The sequence below is a fragment of the Trichosurus vulpecula genome, chromosome 4 (assembly GCF_011100635.1).
Source record: "Trichosurus vulpecula isolate mTriVul1 chromosome 4, mTriVul1.pri, whole genome shotgun sequence".
Classification (NCBI taxonomy): domain Eukaryota; kingdom Metazoa; phylum Chordata; class Mammalia; order Diprotodontia; family Phalangeridae; genus Trichosurus; species Trichosurus vulpecula.
The window spans coordinates 26,076,093-26,096,409 of NC_050576.1; the positions used below are offsets into that span (position 1 = coordinate 26,076,093).

Consider the following 20,317-nt stretch of genomic DNA (forward strand, 5'->3'; position numbering starts at 1 on the left):
AGGCTTCAGTTTCTTGCCCAAGACTTCTTAATTGTTGCTGATATGTTTTAGGTTCCTTCTGAAGGGGTATCATTTGTGCTGAATTACCAGAACTTGGTGGCTGTCATCAGTTTTGATAAGGCTTGGGAGGGTCTCTGTTATTTCTTAGAGACCTGCCCTGGGAAGATCACAGACCCCTCTAGGACTATTAGCTTGTAAAATACTTTGAATGTTAAAGCACTATGCAAATCCTAGATCTTATCCAGCCCATTGCCTTTGAGGTTTTTGTGGATGAACTCTCTTACCTGAGAGTGTCTGTGGTTCTGCTGAATCGTTCTTGGGAGCCCACGTTGCTTCTTCCTCGGAGCATCCAGCTCCCTCCTTTTCAGGGGGAGCCACAGATCTGGGTTTAAGGCTTCGGTTGTACAGGGGCTTTTGACCTTCCCTTCCTCTCCCCTGTGTCACCCTCTCTGGCACTCCATCATCCCAACAAGGCTCACATCTCCCCTCCTCTCCTTCCCCACTGAAGCCTCCCATGTCTTCTCTTCTGCCTTCATTCCCCCTGACAATGTGGAGGGTGAAGAGCCATTCCTTGAGCCCTATGCTTCTCCTCCAGGAGGGAGGTCACCCTACACTGGGGGCATTGATGACAGTCACTTGGATGAGGCAGAAATACAAGCATCACATATTCAGCACAAGCCATCGCAAAGTACACCCTGCTCTCCATATTGGTGGGAATTGTCTCCCTTGGTTTGTTGACCTACTTGTGGGTGTTTACAACTCAACTCTAAGTACTTGGTTAAAACTTTTACACTCAATCGTCATCTCAATAACTTAGCAACCTCTATATTCAGTTTCCCCCTTTAGTCCCAACAAAACCTCCATCGCTACCCCCTCCTTCCAACCTGCCCCAGCTTTCCAGCTTTTTCATCACTTTGCTGCTCCCCATCCACCCACTCTGTCACTTTGCTTTACCCTCTACTTGATCCACATGCCTTTTCTTGTTTACCTTGTCTTGCCAATGGCCTTCTCCATCTTGAGTCTCCCTCTTCAGGTTCTACTTCATCCTCTTTAATCTTTTTCTGTTCTTAATGTCCTCGACTTTCCTTTCCAGTGCTATGAGACGGGTCTCATGTCCCAGTATGTCAAGTCCTGGAAAGTTGGTGATACAGCATTTTGGCGGGGACCTTTTGGGGGCTTCCCCTACAGACCAAACCAGGTGAGTACAAGACAGAGGGCTGGTGTCATGGCCCTTGAGATTCCTTCCTGAGCCAACTGAGAAGAAGCTACCACAGAAGTGGCTTTTAAGCTTCTCCTAGAGAGTGGAGGTGTTTGAATATGTTCATAATGAGCAATTAGTGTTTGTTTATATTATAATTTTAATTGAGGTTTATTCTTATATTAAAAAAAGCAAAATCCTTTTGATCCTGTCCTTTCTGTCCCTGAATCTCAAGGATCCTTGCATTCTTGGGGCTGAGAGACCTGTAGGTGATGGAGAGGACACAAATTAAACAGTCTATCACTTTCTTTTCAGGGAGCCCAGAGATCATAAATCATCTATTTAGAACTGGAAGAGACCTTGGGGATTATCTAGCCCAACAACCACATTTTACAGTTGGGGAAACTGTGGCCAGAGAGGTCAGGAGACTTGCCCAAGGTCACACATGTAGAAGTAGCAGATCTAGGATTTGAACCCAGGTTCTCTAATTGCAAAGCCAGCTGTCTAGCCACTGTGCCATACCACTTCTTGTGAAAACCTTTCCAAGGGTCTAGAGCAGGAGTTCTTGACCTTTTTGTGTGTGTCCCAGACCCCTTGGGCAGGCAGTCTGGGAGAAGCCAGGTGATGGAAGACTTCAACTGCCGGAGTCAGAATGGCTCCAGTGGGGAGCCATAGGAGATATGGGGGGTGAGGGATGGCATGATCCTAGCAAGGCATTAAGAAGTTGATTCTGGCAGCAGGGCCAGAGACCGGGCAGATATAAAGCAAAACAAGACATCCCCCAAGATTTGAAGGTCTTCAGTCGGTTAACTAGCATTTATTAAGTGCCTACTGTGTACCAGGCATTGCACTAAGTCCTGGGGATATAAAGCAAAGCAAAAACACAATCCCTATTCTCAAGGAGCTCACATTCTAACAGGGAAGGCAGCAAGCAAATAATTACATATATACAAAATGTATAGTTTTAATGCCCACATGCCACCAAGGCTACAGGTTGGAAAATTGGTCCTTTGAGGTCTCTTCCAGCTCCCGTCTGCTAGAATTGTGCCCTTTGTCCATATATATGTATATTCCCTTCAACTACCCTAATACTGAGAAAGGTTTCGTGAGTTACAAATATCATCTTTCCATGTAGGAATGTAAACAAAACAGTTCAACTTTAGTAAGTCCCTTATGATTTCTCTTTCCTGTTTGCCTTTTCATGCTTCTCTTGATTCTTGTATTTGAAAATCAAATTTTCTATTCAGCTCTGGTCTTTTCATCCAGAAAGCTTGAAAGTCCTCTATTTTATTGAAAATCCCTATTTTTCCTTGGAGCATTATACTCAGTTTTTCTGGGTAAGTGATTCTTGGTTTTAATCCTAGCTCCTTTGACCTCTGGAATATCATACTGCAATCCCTTTAATCCCTTAATGTAGAAGCTGCTAGATTTTGTGTTATCCTGATTGTGTTTCCACAATACTCAAATTGTTTCTTTCTGGCTACTTGCAATATTTTCTCCTTGACCTGGGAACTCTAGAATTTGGCAACAATATTCCTAGGAGTTTTCTTTTGGGGATATTTTTCAAGAGGCGATTGGTAGATTCTTTCAATTTCTATTTTACCCTCTGGTTCTAGAATGTCAGGGCAGTTTTCCTTGATAATTTCTTGAAAGATGATATCTGGGCTCTTTTTTTGATCATGGCTTTCAGGTAGTCCAATAATTTTTAAATTATCTCTCCTGGATCTATTTTCCAGGTCAGTGGTTTTTCCAATGAGATATTTCACATTGTCTTCCATTTTTTCATTCCTTTGGTTTTGTTTTATAATTTCTTGATTTCTCATAAAGTCACTAGCTTCAACCTGCTCCAATCTAATTTTTAAGGTGGTATTTTCTTCAGTGGTCTTTTGGACCTCCTTTTCCATTTGGGTTATTCTGCCTTTCAAGGCATTTTTCTCCTCATTGGCTTTTTGGAGTTCTTTTGCCATTTGGGTTAGTCTATTTTTTAAGGTGTTATTTTCTTCAGTATTTTTTTGGGTCTCCTTTAGCAAGTCATTGACTTGTTTTTCATGATTTTCTTGCATCACTCTCATTTCTCGTCCCAATTTTTCCTCTACTTCTCTTACTTGCTTTTTCAAATCTTTTTTGAGCTCTTCCATGGCCTGAGACCAATTAAAATTTTTCTTGGAGGCTTTTGATATAGGCTGTTTGACTTTGTTAACTTATTCTGGCTGTATGTTTTGATCTTCTTTGTCACCAAAAAAAGATTCAATAGTCTGCATCCATTTTCGCTGCCTGTTCATGTTCCCAGCCAACTACTTGACCCTTCAGCTTTTTGTCAGGGTATGACTGCTTGTAGAGTAGAGAGTACTTTGTCCCAAGCTTTAGAGGCTGTGCTGCTGTTTTCAGAGCTACTTCTACTCCACAGTCACCAAAAACTCTGCCACAGTAGTGCTCCTCCTTCCCCAAGAACCACCAACCAGGACCTCAGCCAAGATCCAAGCAGGGCAAAGCAAGAGAACCCTGCCTCTGCACCAGCAAAGTGCTCCCTGCACTCCTGCTCTGATTCAATGCTTAATTCTTCCCACCAGGTGGGCCTGGGGCTGGAAGCAATCACAGCTGGAGCTCTAGAAGCAGCCAAAGGAGATTCCTGCTGCTGCTGCTGCTGCTGCTGCCGCCGACCCCCCCCCCCACCGCCTCTGCTTCACTTCTGCCACCCCCAGGGCTGGGGCCAGACCCACACTTCTCCCTTCACCACCACCCCCCCATCCAGCAGTTTTCCCACTAACCTAATCCATTGTCTTTGATGTTTGTGGGTTGAGAAATCTGGTAGCTGCCAAAGCTCAGTGATTCAGGGCCCTATGGCTTGCTCCACCACCCAATCTCTTCAGCACCTGGTCTGTCCTGGTGCGGCCCAGGCTGGGCTTCGCTCTGCTCCCAGCACAATGGGATAGACCCTTCCTAGCGACCATCCAGGCTGTTCTGGCCTGGAGACCTGCTTCCCTCTGCTATTTTGTGGCTTCCGCATGTCTAGAATTTGTTCAGATCCATTTTTATAGGTGTTTGGAGGCATTTGGGGGAGAGCTTAAGCCTGTCCCTGTTTTCCAGCCACAATCTTGGCTCTGGTCCCTAGTTATTTCTTATATCACAGTAGTATTCCATCACAATCACATACCCCAACTTGTTCAGCCATTCTCCAATTGATGGGCAACCCCTCAATTTCCAATTCTTTGCCACCACAAGAAGAGCTGCTATAAATACTTTTGTACAAATAGGTTCTTTTCCTTAAAAGGACCTTCTTAAAGCACAGATCTGAGTACCTTCCCTGAATCCCCCCCAGGGTCAAATCCAGACTCCATTGGCTTTGAAAGTCTTTACCAACCTGGCCCCAACCTTCCTGCCTAGGATCCTGGCACGTGAGTCCCCTTCAGTCACTCTGTCCCAGCTGAGCTGACCCCTTGCTGTTCCTCTATGGGCTGTTCCCTTTGCCATCTCTACTCTTGCACAGGCTGGCCTCTGTGCCTTAAATGCTCTCCCTCTTCACTTCTGCCCCTCAGAATCCCTACCTGCCTTCAAAGATCAGCTCAATGACCACTTCCTCCAAGAAGCCTTCCTTGTCCCTCCCCCAGAAACTTGGGACATACTTTTGTACATTCTTAGGTGTGTATGTACTGTCTCTCCCTTGTTAGAATGGAAACTCCTTGAGGACAGGGACTGTTTCCCTTCTGTATCTGTGTCCCCATTGCCAAGTACAGTGTTTAGCACATAGCAGAAAGGTCATTTTATAGATGAGGAAACTGAGGCCCAGAAAGGTGAGATGGCTTGCCCCAAGTCACAGCAGGGAGTATCAGAGGCAGGACTTGAGCCAGGGACTCTGACTCCTGAGTCACCGAGGGACAGGAAAGGAGCCGGGGACGAGGGGAAGAGCAGTGTCCACGGGGGTGGGGCTGGTATGGCCTGCTTTTTCTGTTAAGGTGTTTGGTTCTCTCCCCCGATCCTCTCTCTCTCTCTCTCTCTCTCTTTCGGCATTTATAAACACACACACACACACACACACACACACACACACACACACACACACACATATAAAATCTTTTTCCCTGTGTCTCTCTTCTCTCTGTTTTATTCTCTGTCTCCTCCCCCACCTTTGTGTGTGTGTGTTTGTGTGTGTGTATCATTTTCCCTGTGTCTCTTCTCTTTCTGTCTTGTTCTGTCTCCTCCCTCCTCTCTTCCTCTCTCCTTTTTCTCTCTCTCATTTCTCTCTTCTCCTTCCCTCTCTCTTCTGTCTCTCTGTCTCTCCCCTTTTCTCTCTCTCTTTTATCTCTCCTTTCTCTCCTTTCCCTCTCTTCTCACTTTCTCTCTCTCTCTCTCTCTCTCTCTCTCTCTCTCTCTCTCTCTCTCTCTCTCTCTCTCTCTCTCGTCCCTGTCTCCTCTCTCCATCTCTCTCTTCTCTCTCCATCCTTCTCTCTGTGTCTCTCTTTCTCTCTCTTCTTTTTTTCCTTTCCCTTATCTCTCTGTCTCTTCCCCCTCTTTCGTCTCTTCCCCTCCAGTATGGTGAGCTCCTCATGCTGGCTGCAGGCACTGGCCTGGCACCCATGCTGCCCATCCTGAAGGAGATCACGGACAATGAAGAGGATGAGACATTCGTCACCTTGGTTGGCTGCTTCAAGACCTTCAAGGGCATCTACCTGAAGCCCTTCCTCCAGGACCAGGCTCGTTACTGGAACGTTAGGACCTTCTTCGTACTCAGTCAGGTGAGGCCAGAAAGGGGGATGGGGAGGGGGAAGGGATTCCCCACCCCCCACCCTCAGAGGAGGATGAGCTGATGGAAGATCATCCCCAGGCCGAGCCCCTCCCCCTCTGTCATCAGGATCTGTCTGAAAAGACTGTCCAACCTCTGGCTTTGTCTGAAAGGGACATGGTTCCGGAGTCACGGGCTCATTGTTCAAAATCTGGACCCTACCCCTTATAGGCTGGTGAACCACTTCCTGTTTCTCACCAGTTTCCTTCTCTGTAAAATGAGGGGGTGGGACTAAGTGACCCCTAGGGTCCCTTCTCACCCTGAATCTGTGATATCTCTGAGAGGGAGTAAACTGAGGCTGGAACTTGTTCCTCTGGTGCCCCTAGGACTGCAGGTTTAGATCTGGGAGGGACCTTGGAATTAATTTAGTCCAGCTTCTTTATTTTATAGTTGAGCTAGGGGATGTAATGGATAATTTACTGGGAACATGAGTTCAAATCCTGGCTCAGACCCTGACTAGCCGTGTGACCCTGGAGGGGACTGAGCTAAGTCCTTCAACTCAAAGTTTGTGACTCCCCGTGTGACCAGGGGAGGGGAGGAGACACCAGTCACTCATTCATCTCACCAAAGACCCCTTTGGTCTTCACAGGAAGCTTCCCTGGATGAGCTGCCCTGGAGTTACCAAGAAAAGACCCACTTGGGCCGCCTCAGCCAGGCCCTGGTCCAGGAGCTGGTCAGCTCCTGCCGGAGGAAGCCCTTTGCCTTGGTCTGCGGCCCATCCGAGTTCGTTCGAGACATGGCCTTGTGTTTGCAGGCGACTGGACTAACCAAGGAGTCCTACTTCCTGTTTTAGCCCTGGCTGTCCATGGAAGAGGAGAGAAGATAGAGAGAGGATGCCATGGCCCATCCCTCCAACCTCTTCCTTTTATGGCTGAGAAAAGGGTAGCCTAGGGAGGGTAGGGCTTTGGGTCAGGGTAGTGTTAGGGGAACCCTATGATAATGGAAAGAACACTGGAGCCAGAGGCAGAGGACTCCATAACACCCCTGAAGAGGTATGACCCGGCTTCCACTTGCAGACCTATAGTGATGGGGAACTCACTACCTCCCGAGGTAGCCCAATTCACAGCAGTTCAGCTTCAGGTTGGAGGTGATTTTTCCTGACACTCAGCTGAAGTCTGCCTCAATCCATCTACTCATTGGTCCAAATTCTACCCTTTCTACTTCAAGTCCTTAAAAACAGCTCTCTGTGCCCGCTGAGCCTTCTCATCTCCAGGCTAAGCTTCTGGGGGTCTTTTGGTAGTCTTCACATATGGCATGTTCTCTGCTTATTGCCTTTAATTCTGCCTTCAGGGCCAAGCTCAGAATCACAGAATCTCAGGGCTGGGGAGGGATGCCAGGGGCCATCTCGTCCAACTGCCGCTACCTGAACAGGAATCAATAATGCCCCGACAAGTGGTCATCATCCTGCTGTGTAATACTTCTAGTGACAGAGACCTCACTACCTCGCAAGGTGACCCATTCCAGTCTTGGACAGCTCTGATGGTTAAAGCAATGTGTCCTGGTTTCAGGCCAAATGATTAGCTTCTCTGTGCCTTCCCCCACTTGTTTCTGGGCATAGGGCATTGATGGGGGCATGGAGGAAGCCTCAGTGTCGTGGGGGGCATGGATTAGGGAGGAAGGAGGGAAAGAGAAGCTGCTACTTCCATGACTTTACCATGGACCAGCACGTCTTCAGATCCCCCAGGGAGAGGGGGAAAAGCTTAGTGGCTTCTGTGCTCTCCACTCACTTAGAAAAGGAATTTTGAGCTCCTGGGAGCTTTCTCCTGTGAGCAGGAGGTCGTAGGTCTTGGGATTTAGCTCCAAGCCCCTCACGTTACCAATCAGCAGATGGTGGCATTGAACACAGGGCCAGCATTTGAACCCAGGTCTTTAGTGTCCATTATAACCTGGGCTCTTCTCTCTTCTCTGCATCAGCTGTCATTAGCTGCAGGCCTTGTCACCTTATATCAGGGGCTCCTTCCTTTCTTGTCCGAGAAGTGGAGTCAGGACCCCTGCCCTTAGAGGGTCATGGCTCTGTCCTAAGAGGGCTGGGTTGGCACATACAGGTACATGTTGTCTCCCTTAAAAGAATGTAAACTCTTTGAGAGCAGGGGCTGTTTCTTTGTGTCCCTAGTGCCTGACACATAGTTGGAGCTCAATAAATGCTTGTGGTTGGATTGATTGTGTAGACGTAGGTCTGGGCGGCTAGACATGTTCTAGTGTGTGTCAGGCATGCTGGGGGGTAGGAAGTTATCAGAACACGGGTCATCAAAGGTAGAGGTAAGGACACAAAGCTGGGCTGTCCAGCGGGTAGAGGGGGATGGCAATAGTCCCGCTGTCTTCTACTCTGGTCAGACTACATCAGGAAAGGAAGATCACAGGATGCAGTATTTAGAGAAAGGGAACCTCAGAGATCCTCAAGTCCAACCCTCTCATTTTATAGATAAGGAAACTGAGACCACAGAGGTTGGATGACTTGCCCAAGGTCACATAGTAAATATCAAGGCCAGGACTTGAATCCACTTCCTCTGACTCCACAGCTTCTTTTGCTAGGAAAATAAAAGCAGGAGAATTAAATCACCTTTGTGACGTGGGTGCCACAAGGTTTTGTACGTGAGAAGACAGCTTTTCCCCAGTAAACCCCCAGAAAAGCAGGAAAATATTTCTATTTGTAAGACTATTGTGAACAGCTTTTTGGTGGTGTTAGCTTCTCCCCTGCAGGATTATTCTGGAGATCCAAGCCAAGCATCCAACTCATTCATGCAGCCTAGGGGGCCAGTCCTGTTGTCTCACCCTCCACCTCTCACATACACCTTCCTGTCCACTCACACCCCCTACCCTGCTCCAGGCCCTCCTGACCTCTCACCTGAATTTTATTCTCTTTATTCATTTTGTTAAGTATTTCCCAATTATGTGTAAAGGAAAATTCTAACAATCATTTTTTTTAATTTTAAGTTCTAAATTCTCTCCCTCCTTCCTGTGCCTCCGCCCTCATTGAGAAGGCAAACAATTTGATGATTTCTGCTAGTCATGTGAAGTTATGCAAAACATCTCAATATTAGCCATTTTCCCAAATAAAAAAAGAAGGAAAGGAAAATAACATTGAAAAATTATACTTTCATTTCTATTCTGAGTTTGTTTCTTTGGAGGTGGACGGCATTTTTCATCATGAGTCCTTTGGAATTGTCTTGGATCATTGCCCTGATCAGAGTAGCTAAGTCTTTCACATTTGATCACTGAATTACTATTTTAAACTAAATTATTTTTCCAAATGACAAAAATTTACTTCATCTCCATCCTGCCTCCTCCCACTATTAAAAAAATATCCTTATGACAAATACACAGTCAATTAAAAGAAATTCCCTCATTGTTCGTGTGTGAAAAATATGTCCTGTTCTGCATCCTGAATCCCTCACCTTTCTGTTGGGAGGTGGGTAGCATGTTTCATCATTGGTCTTCTGGAATTATGCTTGGTCATTGGTTGGTTAATTAGCATTCTGAAGATCTTTATAATGTTACTATATAAGCTTCTGATTCTGCTCACTCCACTTTGCATCAGTTCATACAAGTCTTCCCAGGGTTCTCTGAAACTGTCCTTTCTTACAGCACAATAATGTTCATCCCATATATAAACCAAGATTTGTTCACCCATTCCCCTTAGTTTCCAGAGGGATTTTTTGCTGCCACAAAAAGAGCTTCCTTAAATATTTTTGTATATAAAGGACCTTTTCTTTCATAATCTCTTTGGGATGTAGGCCTAATAGTCTGTCATGCATCATTACAATAGCCCGGTGCCCCTACTCCAATCCATAGGTGACAAAGTCAGCTTCCTAATGCACAAGTCCATCCCCTTCCCAAACACTTCCACTTGATCCATATTGCCTATGGGATGATGCACACTCTGTAGTGTGACTGAAAGTTGGCTCCAATCTACCTTGCCCAGCCTTATTTCATACTCCTTGTCACATACATTGGAGCTAGCCAAACTTGACTGCTAGCTGTTCCATGGTCTGGTTCTGCCCTTTCCCACCTCCATGCATTTGCACAGGCTATGCTCCCTGCCTAGAATGAACTCCATCCTTACCCCCTACTGGTATAATTCTTGTTTTCCTTCAATACCGCCCTCCCCCTCCCTGATTCTCCCTCCTGAAAGCAAGCTCATGCTCCTCAAATTATCCTAGCGTATTTTATATGGATCTCTGCTTTGCTGGTAATGATCATTATATTAACAGCTGGCATTCATATAGTGCTTTAAGGTTTGCAAATTGAGTTACAAAATAAGCAGTTAACAGGACATAGAATGTAGGACTTTGGAGTCAAGAAGATGCGAGTTCAAAATTAAAGTCAATTAACCTCCATCTGCCTCAGTTTCTTCATATGTAAAATGAGGATAATATTAGCATCTGCCTCCCAGGGTTGTCATGAAGCAAAAATGAAATCAAAGACACACAGAGATGTGTATATACAGACGTACAGCTTTGCCAGCCTTAGAGTACTCCATAAATGGTAGCCATTTCCTTGTTAGGCGGTGAGCTCGAAGACCAGTTTTTGTTTTTCTCTTGCTATTTCCAGTGCTCAGCACACCCCCTAGCACATAAGGGCACACAGATGCTTAATAAATGCTAGTTGACTGACTGACAGAAGTTATTTCATTTGGTCCTCGACAACCCTGCAGCGTAGGTGCTATTGTTATCCCCGTGTTACAGTTGAGGAGACTGAGGCAGGCAGAGGTTAAGTGACTTGCCCAGGGTCATACAGTTAGTGTCTGAGGCAGGATTTGAACTCGGGTCTTCCTGACCCCCAAGTCCAACACTCTTCAGTCATTCTTGATTGCTGCATATGTTCATAGCACCGTAGAGTCACAGAGTTTGAGAGATGGAGGGGGCCTCACGAGCCATTTAGTACAACTCACACATGAAAGGAATGCCCAATATAACCCATCTGCCCAGTCTATAATAGGAATGACTTACACTATAACGAAGCTAAATAACATTTACCACGTGCCAGGCCCTAATCTAAGCTCTCCAACGAGCATTTCATTTGATTCTCAAATCAACAATCTGGGGGTTCAGGGCTATTATTATCCCCATTTTACATTTGAGGAAACTGAGGCAAGCAGAGGTGGAGTGACCTCTGGAGCAGTGACCTCTTGGTGTCTGGTTTCAGGCCAAATGGTCACACAGTTAGTAAGTGTGGGTGGCTAGATTTGAATTCAGATCTCCTTGACTCCAGGCCTGGTGCTTTGTGCACTCAGATACCATCTATGAGTTTCATGGGCAGGTGAGTGGCCACAAAACTCCCCAATACAGCTGGAACCAGATGAAAATGTAATTGGAAACTGTCTAGTAAAATAAATAAAAATAAATACAACATACATAATGTTGATTTGCTGTTTTCTAAGTCAAGGTGGCTCAGTGGATTGAGCCTGCTGGGTCTGGAGTCAAGAGGAACTGAGTTCAAATCTAGTCTCATACATTTACTAGCTGTGTGACCTTGGGCAAGTCACTTCACCCTGTTTGCCTCAGTTTCCTCATGTGTAAAACAAGCTGGAGAAGGAAATGACAAACCACTCCAGCATCTCTGCCAAGAAGGCCCCAAATGGGGTCACAAAGAGTCAGACACAACTGAACAACAAGTCCTTGTACTATGGGTAAAGATCTGATTCTATTTAAGTTTGATGTACCTGGTCTAGGCCAGCTTAGACCTTCACAGAAAGCCCCTTAATAATGTCCTTGACAAATGGTCACCTCACTACTGCTCAACACATCCAGTGGCGGGGAGCTCACTGCCTCCCAAAATAGTCCTTCCATTTTTGGACAGCTCTGATTGCTAGAAAATTCTTCCCCACTTAGAGCTGCCAATGGAGCTGTAATCGGCCATTCTGCCACACTTGGGCCAAACCAAACAGGTGCCTCCGGTCAACATTAAAGACCAATTCTGTTTGGGGAGCGAGCTAGAGATGTTGGAGAAAGAAAACACCTTGGCCTCTGTTGGGGGACAGACTCGAGGACACCAAGAGGTCACTGCTCCAGGGATGGAGAATAGGGTGGGGTTTGGGCCTGGGAGGAGATCATGGCCGTGTGGCCTCTGTGGGACAGACAGGAGTGGTAGTTTCCTATCTTAACTAATTATCCTCACTAACTAGATGCTAAGATCAGTTGTTGCTGCCTGATGGAGAAACAGAAAGGTTATCTGTGCCCTCTAAATTTTGGCTCCCTGAAGCAAAGGTCCAATCACCCCACCCTCATTAAGGATTGTGTGTCAGTGAGCATTAGGCCCTGACAGTATCATAATGAGCACATCTGGCAAATTATATAACACATCAGATCAAAGCAGGCACCATGTGCAAACATGTTCTATATCCTGAGTTTAAAAAAAATCCTATAGAAGGCCCTGTAAACACCTCTGCTCCATGTTAGTGCCTTAGGTAGCACAGTGGATAAGGCACTGGGCTTGGACTCTGGAAGATCTGAGTTCAAATGTGGCCTCAGCTACATCCTAGCTGCGTGACCTTGGGCAAGTCACTTATCTTGAGGCAAACAAGCCTCAGTCTCCTCATCTCCCAGGGTTGTTGTGACGATCAGATGAGATCATTCAACGTAAAGTGCTCGGTGCCTGGCACATAGTAAGCACCATACAAACATTATCTATTATTATGTTTTAAACATGTGCCTGGCACTAGAGAACATAGAAAGACAAGTGTGACCCAGTCTCTGTCCTTGAGGAGCTCACAGCCTAGTTGGGGATCCCCTACACACATGTGGAAAGTTGGTCTGGACCTGTGGTCTCAGATGGATGGGGAGCTTCCAGCATGCCAACAAATACAGGGCACCCGCAACTCAGCCTTTCCAAAGGAAAACATGTATTGATTATATTTGGGTTTTGCATAAATTACACTTCCTCATGTATCTCTCTCCTCAGAGAGTCAGCCTATGTAACAAATTTGAAAAAGGGAGGGGGGAACAGTTCACAAAAACCAGCACATGAGGAGAGTCTGATGTTACATTCACTATTCTGCATCCATAGTCCCCCACCTCTGCCAAGAAGGGGCAGGGGATTTGCCTTCTTTTATCCTTCTTTGGGGACAAACTTGGTCACTGTAATAACATAAGAAAGCCATTTGTAAGACTGCACATAAATGCTAGTTTTTACTATTAGTCAGAGGATTGTACATTTAGAGCTGAAGACCTCAGAGGTCATGGAGTCTAGCCCCCTCATCTTAGAGCTGAAGCAACAGGGTCCAGGGAGGTGAAGTCACCCAATGTCATACAAGTTGTAAGTAGCAGGTCCAGGATTCGAACCCAGATCATTTGACTCCAAATCTAGCCTATCTTTCCCTGTACTACCTTACCTCTTACACTGCAGAGTTCAGGAGGTGAATGTAGCACAGCGTCTGGGACATTGGGTTTATACTCGAAAGACTTGACTTTGAGTCCTGTCTCTGGAACACGGCATAATGGGTAGAGGGTGAGATTTGGAGTCAGAAAGGTCTGGGTTCAAATCCAGTCTTTACTATTAATTTGCTTTGTGACCATGGACAAGTTAACCAAGCGCTCTGTTCCTCGGTCATGCTTCAACCTTCCCCTCCAGCTTTCGGTTTCTGGGCAGACCTTGTCACATGGAGAAGTATTCTGAGAAAGTAGAAAAAACCACTAGGCTTGGGAGTCAGAAATCTAGTCCTCGATCCACCATTTACTACCTGTGTGACCTTGGGTGGGTGAGCCTCTGCTCCAAGAACTTCAAGAAGAAGGGGAGCTCACTGTCTCTCTGGAGAGCCTGTTCCACTGTGGGATGGCTCTCATGGTTTGGAAGTTTTTCCTGACATCAAGCCCAAATTGGTTTCTATTCAAGTTCTTTTTGTTGTTCCTATCCTGACTTGTGGGGCCAGATAGAACCAAAGGAAAGCTCTTTGTAAACAGCCAGGAATTTCAAGGAATCGCTCGTGAACGGTCTCTTTTGCTTGAGGCGCTGTCCTTGGTGCTGAGTTTAACAAACTCTGCTCATCAGAGCCCAGCCTTTGAGGCTATCTGGTATGACGCCTTATTTTACAGATGAGGAACCCAGGGCCCAGGGAGATCAAGTCACTTGAACGAGGTCACACAAGTACTAAATAGAGAGCAGAGGCACGGTTTGAACCCAGGACTTCTGACTCTGGATCCAGCCTTCCGCTATCGCACACTGCCTGTGACCAGACACAGCCCTGATCTGAAGCGTTTGACGCTGGGATGAGAGAAAAGACCAGTACATAAATAACTGTGATGTCAGGGAGAAAGAGCCGAGTGCCAGAGAGAGGTCCAGGAACAGAGCTAGGTGTGAGGTCTGAGGAAGGATGGGCCCCCTTGCTGGAGGATGGCAGGAGGTTGGGCTTCTCTTAAGTGGACAGAAAAGGAGGCGACCTTTCCCAAGAGCCTGGGGAATGATCCTTTGATTGGGGGCCAGCAGTGCTTGAAGTCTGCAAAGGCCTGAACTGTATGCAATGGGCCAAAGTAGCAGCACGTATTGTAGCTCGACATCAGGAGGAAGGTCCCCACCAGACAAGGTGATGAGCCACAGAAACCTTTCTCTATATATCCATTCCTATAGACAGTAAGTTCCTTGATGTTAGAAGAACCCATAGTGCAGTGTCTTTGCATGCAGTAGGTGCTTAATAAATGCTTGTTGGTTGAGTGATCTTTTTTAAAAAGTCAGGCAGATTTATTATACACATTTTACAGATTAGGAAACTGAAGTTCAGATGAAGTGGTAGAGCTATGCTCAAAGAGCTAGTGAGTTTCTGAGGTGGGATTTGAACTGAGGTCTTCCTGACTCTGAGTCCAGCCTTCTGTCCACTGTGACATGCCAACGAAGGGAACCATGGAGGTCATCTACTCTAGCCCCTTCAGCTCACAGATGAGGAAACTGAGGTGCATACTAAGTCACTTGTCTGTGGTCACACAGGTATTAAGCAATAATTAATCACCATTTCTGTGCCACTCTGGGGTCTGAAAAGCACTTTACAGACCTTATCTCATCTCAGTCTCATGGTAACCTTGCGAGGTAGAGCCTACAGGCACAATAATACCCCCATTTTACAGATTTCAAAACTGAGGAACAGAGAAGTTGGTTGACTTGTCTGTGGTCACACAGCAACTACATGGTAAAGGCAGGATTTGAATCCAGGTCTCTCTGACTCCAAATCTGGTCCTCTATCCACTATGGCTATGCCGTATTTCAGAGACAAGACTCAAAGTCAGGTCTTTCGAGTACAAAGCCAGCATCTTGGCCACTGTACTCCAGTTGTCTCCAGAAACAATGTTAAGAATATTAGACAGTCTAGAAGAGCTCTAATTATTTGGAGGCAGGAGACAGGGGGCAGGACTAGTGGACCCCATGAGGTCCTGTCATCCCACTGTTTCTACAAGGTTCAGATTGGAATTTCCCTTCCCCATGCTGAGTCCCACCCAAATAGATCCCTTTCTATGGAGAAAGAAAAGATAAACAGCTGAGCCAACCCTCCCCCTCTCCTTTGTCAGCCACAGAGGAGGCAGTCCTGCCATCCCATTACTGGGGGGGGGGGGTTTCAATGACTGTTGCTATGGAAACCTAAAGATAGAGCAAGAATCAGGGGACCTGGGTCCTTCTCTTGGCTCAGCCCCCCACTGGCTGCAGGGCCACGGGGTTCCTGGCTTCCCTCCTGGGGGGGACCAGGGCCCAGCCTCCCAGAGATGACCTTCCCTGGCAGGAGCTGAGCCCAGGAGCATCCTGCATGTTAATGAGTTCAGCTCTCCAAGGCTTGAGCCTGACCCATAAATTATAATGAGAGGAAATGCTCAGCAGCATGATTAAATAGCCAATGGAGAGGCACGCTGCCGTGGCAGCCAGCCTCGAAGGACAGCCACACTCTGCCCTCTAGCCATGCCTTGATTCTCAGACAATCATGTGTGTGTGTGCTTGTGTGTGTGTATGTTCATATGTGTGTGTGTGTGTGTGTGTGTGTGTGTGTGTGTGCTTATGTGAATGTGTCTGTGTGGATCTGTGTGCATGTGCTTGGAGCCAAGAGAAGGATGGACAGATGGATGGAGAGAGACAGAGACAGAGACAGAGAGAGACAGACAGACAGACAGAGACAGATAGACAGAGACAGAGAGAGAGACAGAGAAAGAAACAGAGAGACATACACACAGAAAGAGACAGAGAAACAAGAGAAACACACACAGAAAGAGAGAGAGAGAGAGAGAGCACTTAGTGTCTTGAGCCTTGGACTAGGTATCTAGAGACTTGGGTTTTAGTCCTCCTGCTGTTATTAAATTCCTACATGACCCTTGGTGAATCCCTTTTCCCCTCTGTGTCTCATTTTCCTCTTCTCAAATGAAAGGCTTGGAATAAATGGTCTCTGAGCTCCCTTTCAGATCTAGCCCTCTTTGTTCCTTTGCTCTATGATCCCATGACTCTAGGCCTGGGGGAAATCTAGCCACCTGTTCTTGATCCTGATCCTTCTTGACCTCTGTGCAGGATTTGGCACCATCAACTCTCCTCTTGATCTAGATATTCCCTCCTCTCTGAGCTTTCATTATATGACTCTTTCTTGGTTTTTCTGCTACCTGTCTAACCATCCCTTCTCAGTCTCTTTCATCCATTTCATTCCCCCTAACATTGGTGTCTCCCAAGACGCTGGGTCTTCTCTTCTCTCTCTATACTATCCTACTTGTTAATCTCATTGGCTCCCATGGGTTCCATTATCATCTAGGCCTGTATATCCAGACCTAATTTCTCTCCTGAATTCCAGCTCAGCATCACCAACTGCCTTTTGGATATTTCTACTTCGATGTCCCACAGGCATCTCAAACTTAGAGTGTCCAAAACAGAACTCCCTTTTCCTTCCAAATCCTCCCCCCTTCCTAACTTCCCTGTTTCTATTAAGGACACCACCATTTTCCCAGGATCTTTTGAAAGACAAGACACTGCCCCTCTCTAGGCCTCAGTTTTTTCAACTGCTAAATGATGAGATGAGACTAGATAATCCCCAAGGTAATTTCCAACTCTAACCTTCCATATGCCTGGCTTTGATATTCCATGTTCTAAGTTCCCTTCCGAGTTCTGACAGTCTCTGTTTTAAGATCCCTCTCAATTCTGAGGAAGAAGAGGAGGAGGAGGAGGAGGAGAAGAAAAAGAAGAAGAGGAAGAAGAAGAAGGAGAGCTGATGAGATCATCAAGAAAGAGGATATAACAAGAGATACGCACAACCATAAAAACAAAGATCAGGAGTAGAATTTGTTTGGGAAAGTATATGTCTATATATGTATGTATACATGTGGATGTGTATGTATATATCTATAGCTATAGAGAAACACATCCAAACTTAATTGTAGCCTTGGTGGGGGGGGGGGAGGGGAGAGCAAAGTAAAAAAGTACACAGCAGAGAACAAAAGAAAACTTACAAGGAAGCAAAGAAAAGAGGGACAGCTCTCAATATAACATGTACTATTTATCATACAGGGATTCTTGGAATGAAAATGTATTGTTACATATTTTGAATTCTCTCATGTTCTGCTATGCACACGACCTGCTTTTTTTTCTTTCTCACTTTGTACTTAAGTTCCAACATTTAAGCTCATGATATGTTTTTGTTTCTTTATCCTGTATTTGTGTTCTGATGTTTGAGTCTAAAATAAGATTTAAAAAAAGAAAGAGGATATAGAAAGAAGTGAAAGCCAAAGGCAGAGCCTTGGGGGGGGGGGCACCCACAATTGATGGGGAGGGGGAGGAAAATCCAACAAAGAAGGCTGAGGAAGAGTAACTAAGTCAAAGCAACTAGCATTTGTTAAGAGCTTACTAATGTGCCTGTCATTGTACTAAATGCTGAAATCCAAACTGAAGCAGAAAAGACAGTCCCTCCCTTCAAGAAGCTTACATTCTAACAGGGGAACAGAAAACATGAAAGGGAGTGGAAAAGAAGGGAAGAGCCATGGTGGAGAAGTTCGGAGACTGGAGATTCAGAAGTGAAACCAGGAGGGGAGTGAGCTCTTGCTTAAAATGGAGGTTCTGGGAGGAACTCGCCAAAAGGAGGAGGGGGCCACATTGGTAGAGTGATCTTTCAGGGTAAGAAGGCAGAAGGGGTGGAGGAGAGCCAAGGAGAGCAGTGTCACAGAAGCCAAGGGAGGGGAAAAGGTCTGGGAAGAAAGGATGGTGGCCAATGTCAAAGGCTGCAGAGAGATCACCCAATCCATTTAACTAATTCATTAAGTGCCTACAGACAGCGGACAAATGATAGTTGATGATATCAGAGAGTTTACAGCCTACTGGGTGTAGGGGGTGGGAAATGTACTTAGCCACTTGTAACACAAAGTAGAGGGTAACTGAAGAAAGGTTCCAGACAATACTGGAAGAGGTAGACAGATACCTTTTGACTGGGGATGGGAGGGGTGGTGGTGGGAAGGTCAGAAAAGGTACCTGAGCTGAGCCTTAAAGAAAGCTAGGAATTCTTCACCAGAAGTGAGGAGGGGGTGTGATTCTTCCTTCTCCTCTGCTGTGCAAAGACAACGAGATGGGACGTGGAATATTGCAGAATTTGAGGTAGAAGAAATTTCCACCGCTATGTAATCCAACTTACAGGAATTCTTACTACAACCTGCCCCACAACTGGTCCTTCAGCCTCTGCTCCAAGACCTCCAAGGAGAGGGGGCGCCCACTGCCTCTCTAGATAGCCTGTTCCACTGTGGGGTGGCTCTCATGGTTTGGAAGTTTTTCCTGACATCCAGCCCAAACTGGTCTCTATGCCATTTCTCCTTGTTGCTCCTAGTTCTGTCTTTTGGGGCCAGATGGAACCAAGCCAATCCCTCCATGTAACAGTTAAATACTTGAAGACAGCTCTCAGGTCCTCCCTGAGTCGATTCTTCTCCAGGCTAAACATCCCTGAGTCCTTCAGCTAATTCTCACACGGCCTGGACTTTGGGTGCATCTCGCCATCTTAGTTATCCTGCTCTGGAAACTCGACCTATTCACGTTCTTCCTAAAATGTGACGCCGAGAACAGAACAAAGCGCTCCAGATGCGGTCTGACCAGGTCAGAGTAGAGCAGGGCCTCACCTCCTTATTCTGGGATGTTACGCAGCTCAGCTCAAGGTGTCGCTAGCTTTCTCGGACGGCAGGCCCAGAATCGATTCATTTTGAACTTGCAATCCACTAAAACCCCCGGATCTTTTTCAGAAAATCCCTGTCTAACTATGTCTTCCTCATCTCGGACTTGTGAAGGTGATCTCTTGGTCCCGAGTGTAACATTTCATATTCGTCTCTATCGAATTTCATTTTAAATAGCAATCCAACACTCAGTCCTATGGAGATCTTCTTGGATCTTGAGTCTGTCACTCGGTGTGTCTGCTTTCCTTCCCAGCTTCGTGTTATCTGAAAATTGAAGTGCCTGATGGGGAAAATATACATGAAATGTGTGTGTACATGTATGTGTATGAATAAATTCACTTATCTGTGTACGTCTATCTAGCCATCCATCTCTCTCTCTCTCTCTCTCTCTCTCTCTCTCTCTCTCTCTCACACATCATTAATGTATTTATCTAAGTCACTGATAAAATTATTAAATAGCATGAGGCCAAGCTCAGATCTCTCTCTTAGGTCCTTCTGTTGGAGGAAGCCAATTGGACTGGAGTGTAAAGTGACTAATTGGGGGTGGGGGTGGGGTGGGAAATAATTTGAAAGGATTGTAAAGGTAGGTGGTAGCCAGACTGTGAAGGACTTTGAATAGCAGATTGAGGCATCTGTATTTTGTCCTAGAGGCAATAGGGAACCACTGAAGATTTTGGAACAGGAACTGGTCAGACCTGTGCTTTAGGAAGATAATTTGGCCTTTTTGTGGAGGAAGGATTAAATTGGGGAGAGGTGGAAAGAGAGGCTGTTATAATAGTCCAGTGAGAGTCAATGAGTCCCTGGACTAATGCGGCGGGGTGGTTGTGTGAGTGTATTAAAAGGGGTTGGGAGCCAAAGATATTGTGGAGGTAGTGCCCAGAGAAGGAAATCTCTTCTAGATCAAATGAGATTGAGGATCTGAAAATGCTTTGAAAACAAGAGGCACTGTACAAATGCAGTTGAGAAGGAGAGGGAGGAAGAAGAGGAGGAGGGGGAGGAGGAGGAGAAAGGAGGAGGAGGAAGAGAAGGAGGGAAAAGAGGAGGAGAAGGAAGAGAGGAAGGAGGAGGGGACAAGAGAGGAGGGAGAGGGAGAGGAGGAGGAGGGAGAGGAAGAAGAGGAGGGGGAGGGGGAGGAGGGGAGGAAGAGGGGATGGGGGTGGAAGAGATGGAGGAGGAGGAAGAAGAAAAGAAGGAGAAAGGGGAGAAGGAGGAGGAGGAGAAGGAGGGGGAGGAGGAGGAAAAGAA

At 46.2% G+C, this 20,317-nt stretch overlaps 1 protein-coding gene across 4 annotated transcripts in view; it reads left to right on the forward strand.

Annotated features, from left to right (window-relative positions):
* Window positions 1-9,559, forward strand: part of LOC118849206 (NADH-cytochrome b5 reductase-like) — a 37,522-nt gene extending 27,963 nt beyond the window's left edge. Inside the window, exons 5-7 of one of the 4 annotated variants that reach the window (XM_036758278.1) lie at window positions 1,094-1,198; window positions 5,728-5,931; window positions 6,568-9,065. In XM_036758278.1, coding sequence (XP_036614173.1) covers window positions 1,094-1,198; window positions 5,728-5,931; window positions 6,568-6,771 — 513 coding nt within the window. In that variant the 3' untranslated portion in view covers window positions 6,772-9,065. Of the gene's footprint in view, window positions 1-1,093; window positions 1,199-5,727; window positions 5,932-6,567 lie in introns of all 4 variants that reach the window. The other 3 variants (XM_036758279.1, XM_036758281.1, XM_036758280.1) reach the window with 3 other exon arrangements.
* The last annotated feature ends 10,758 nt before the right edge of the window (window positions 9,560-20,317 follow it).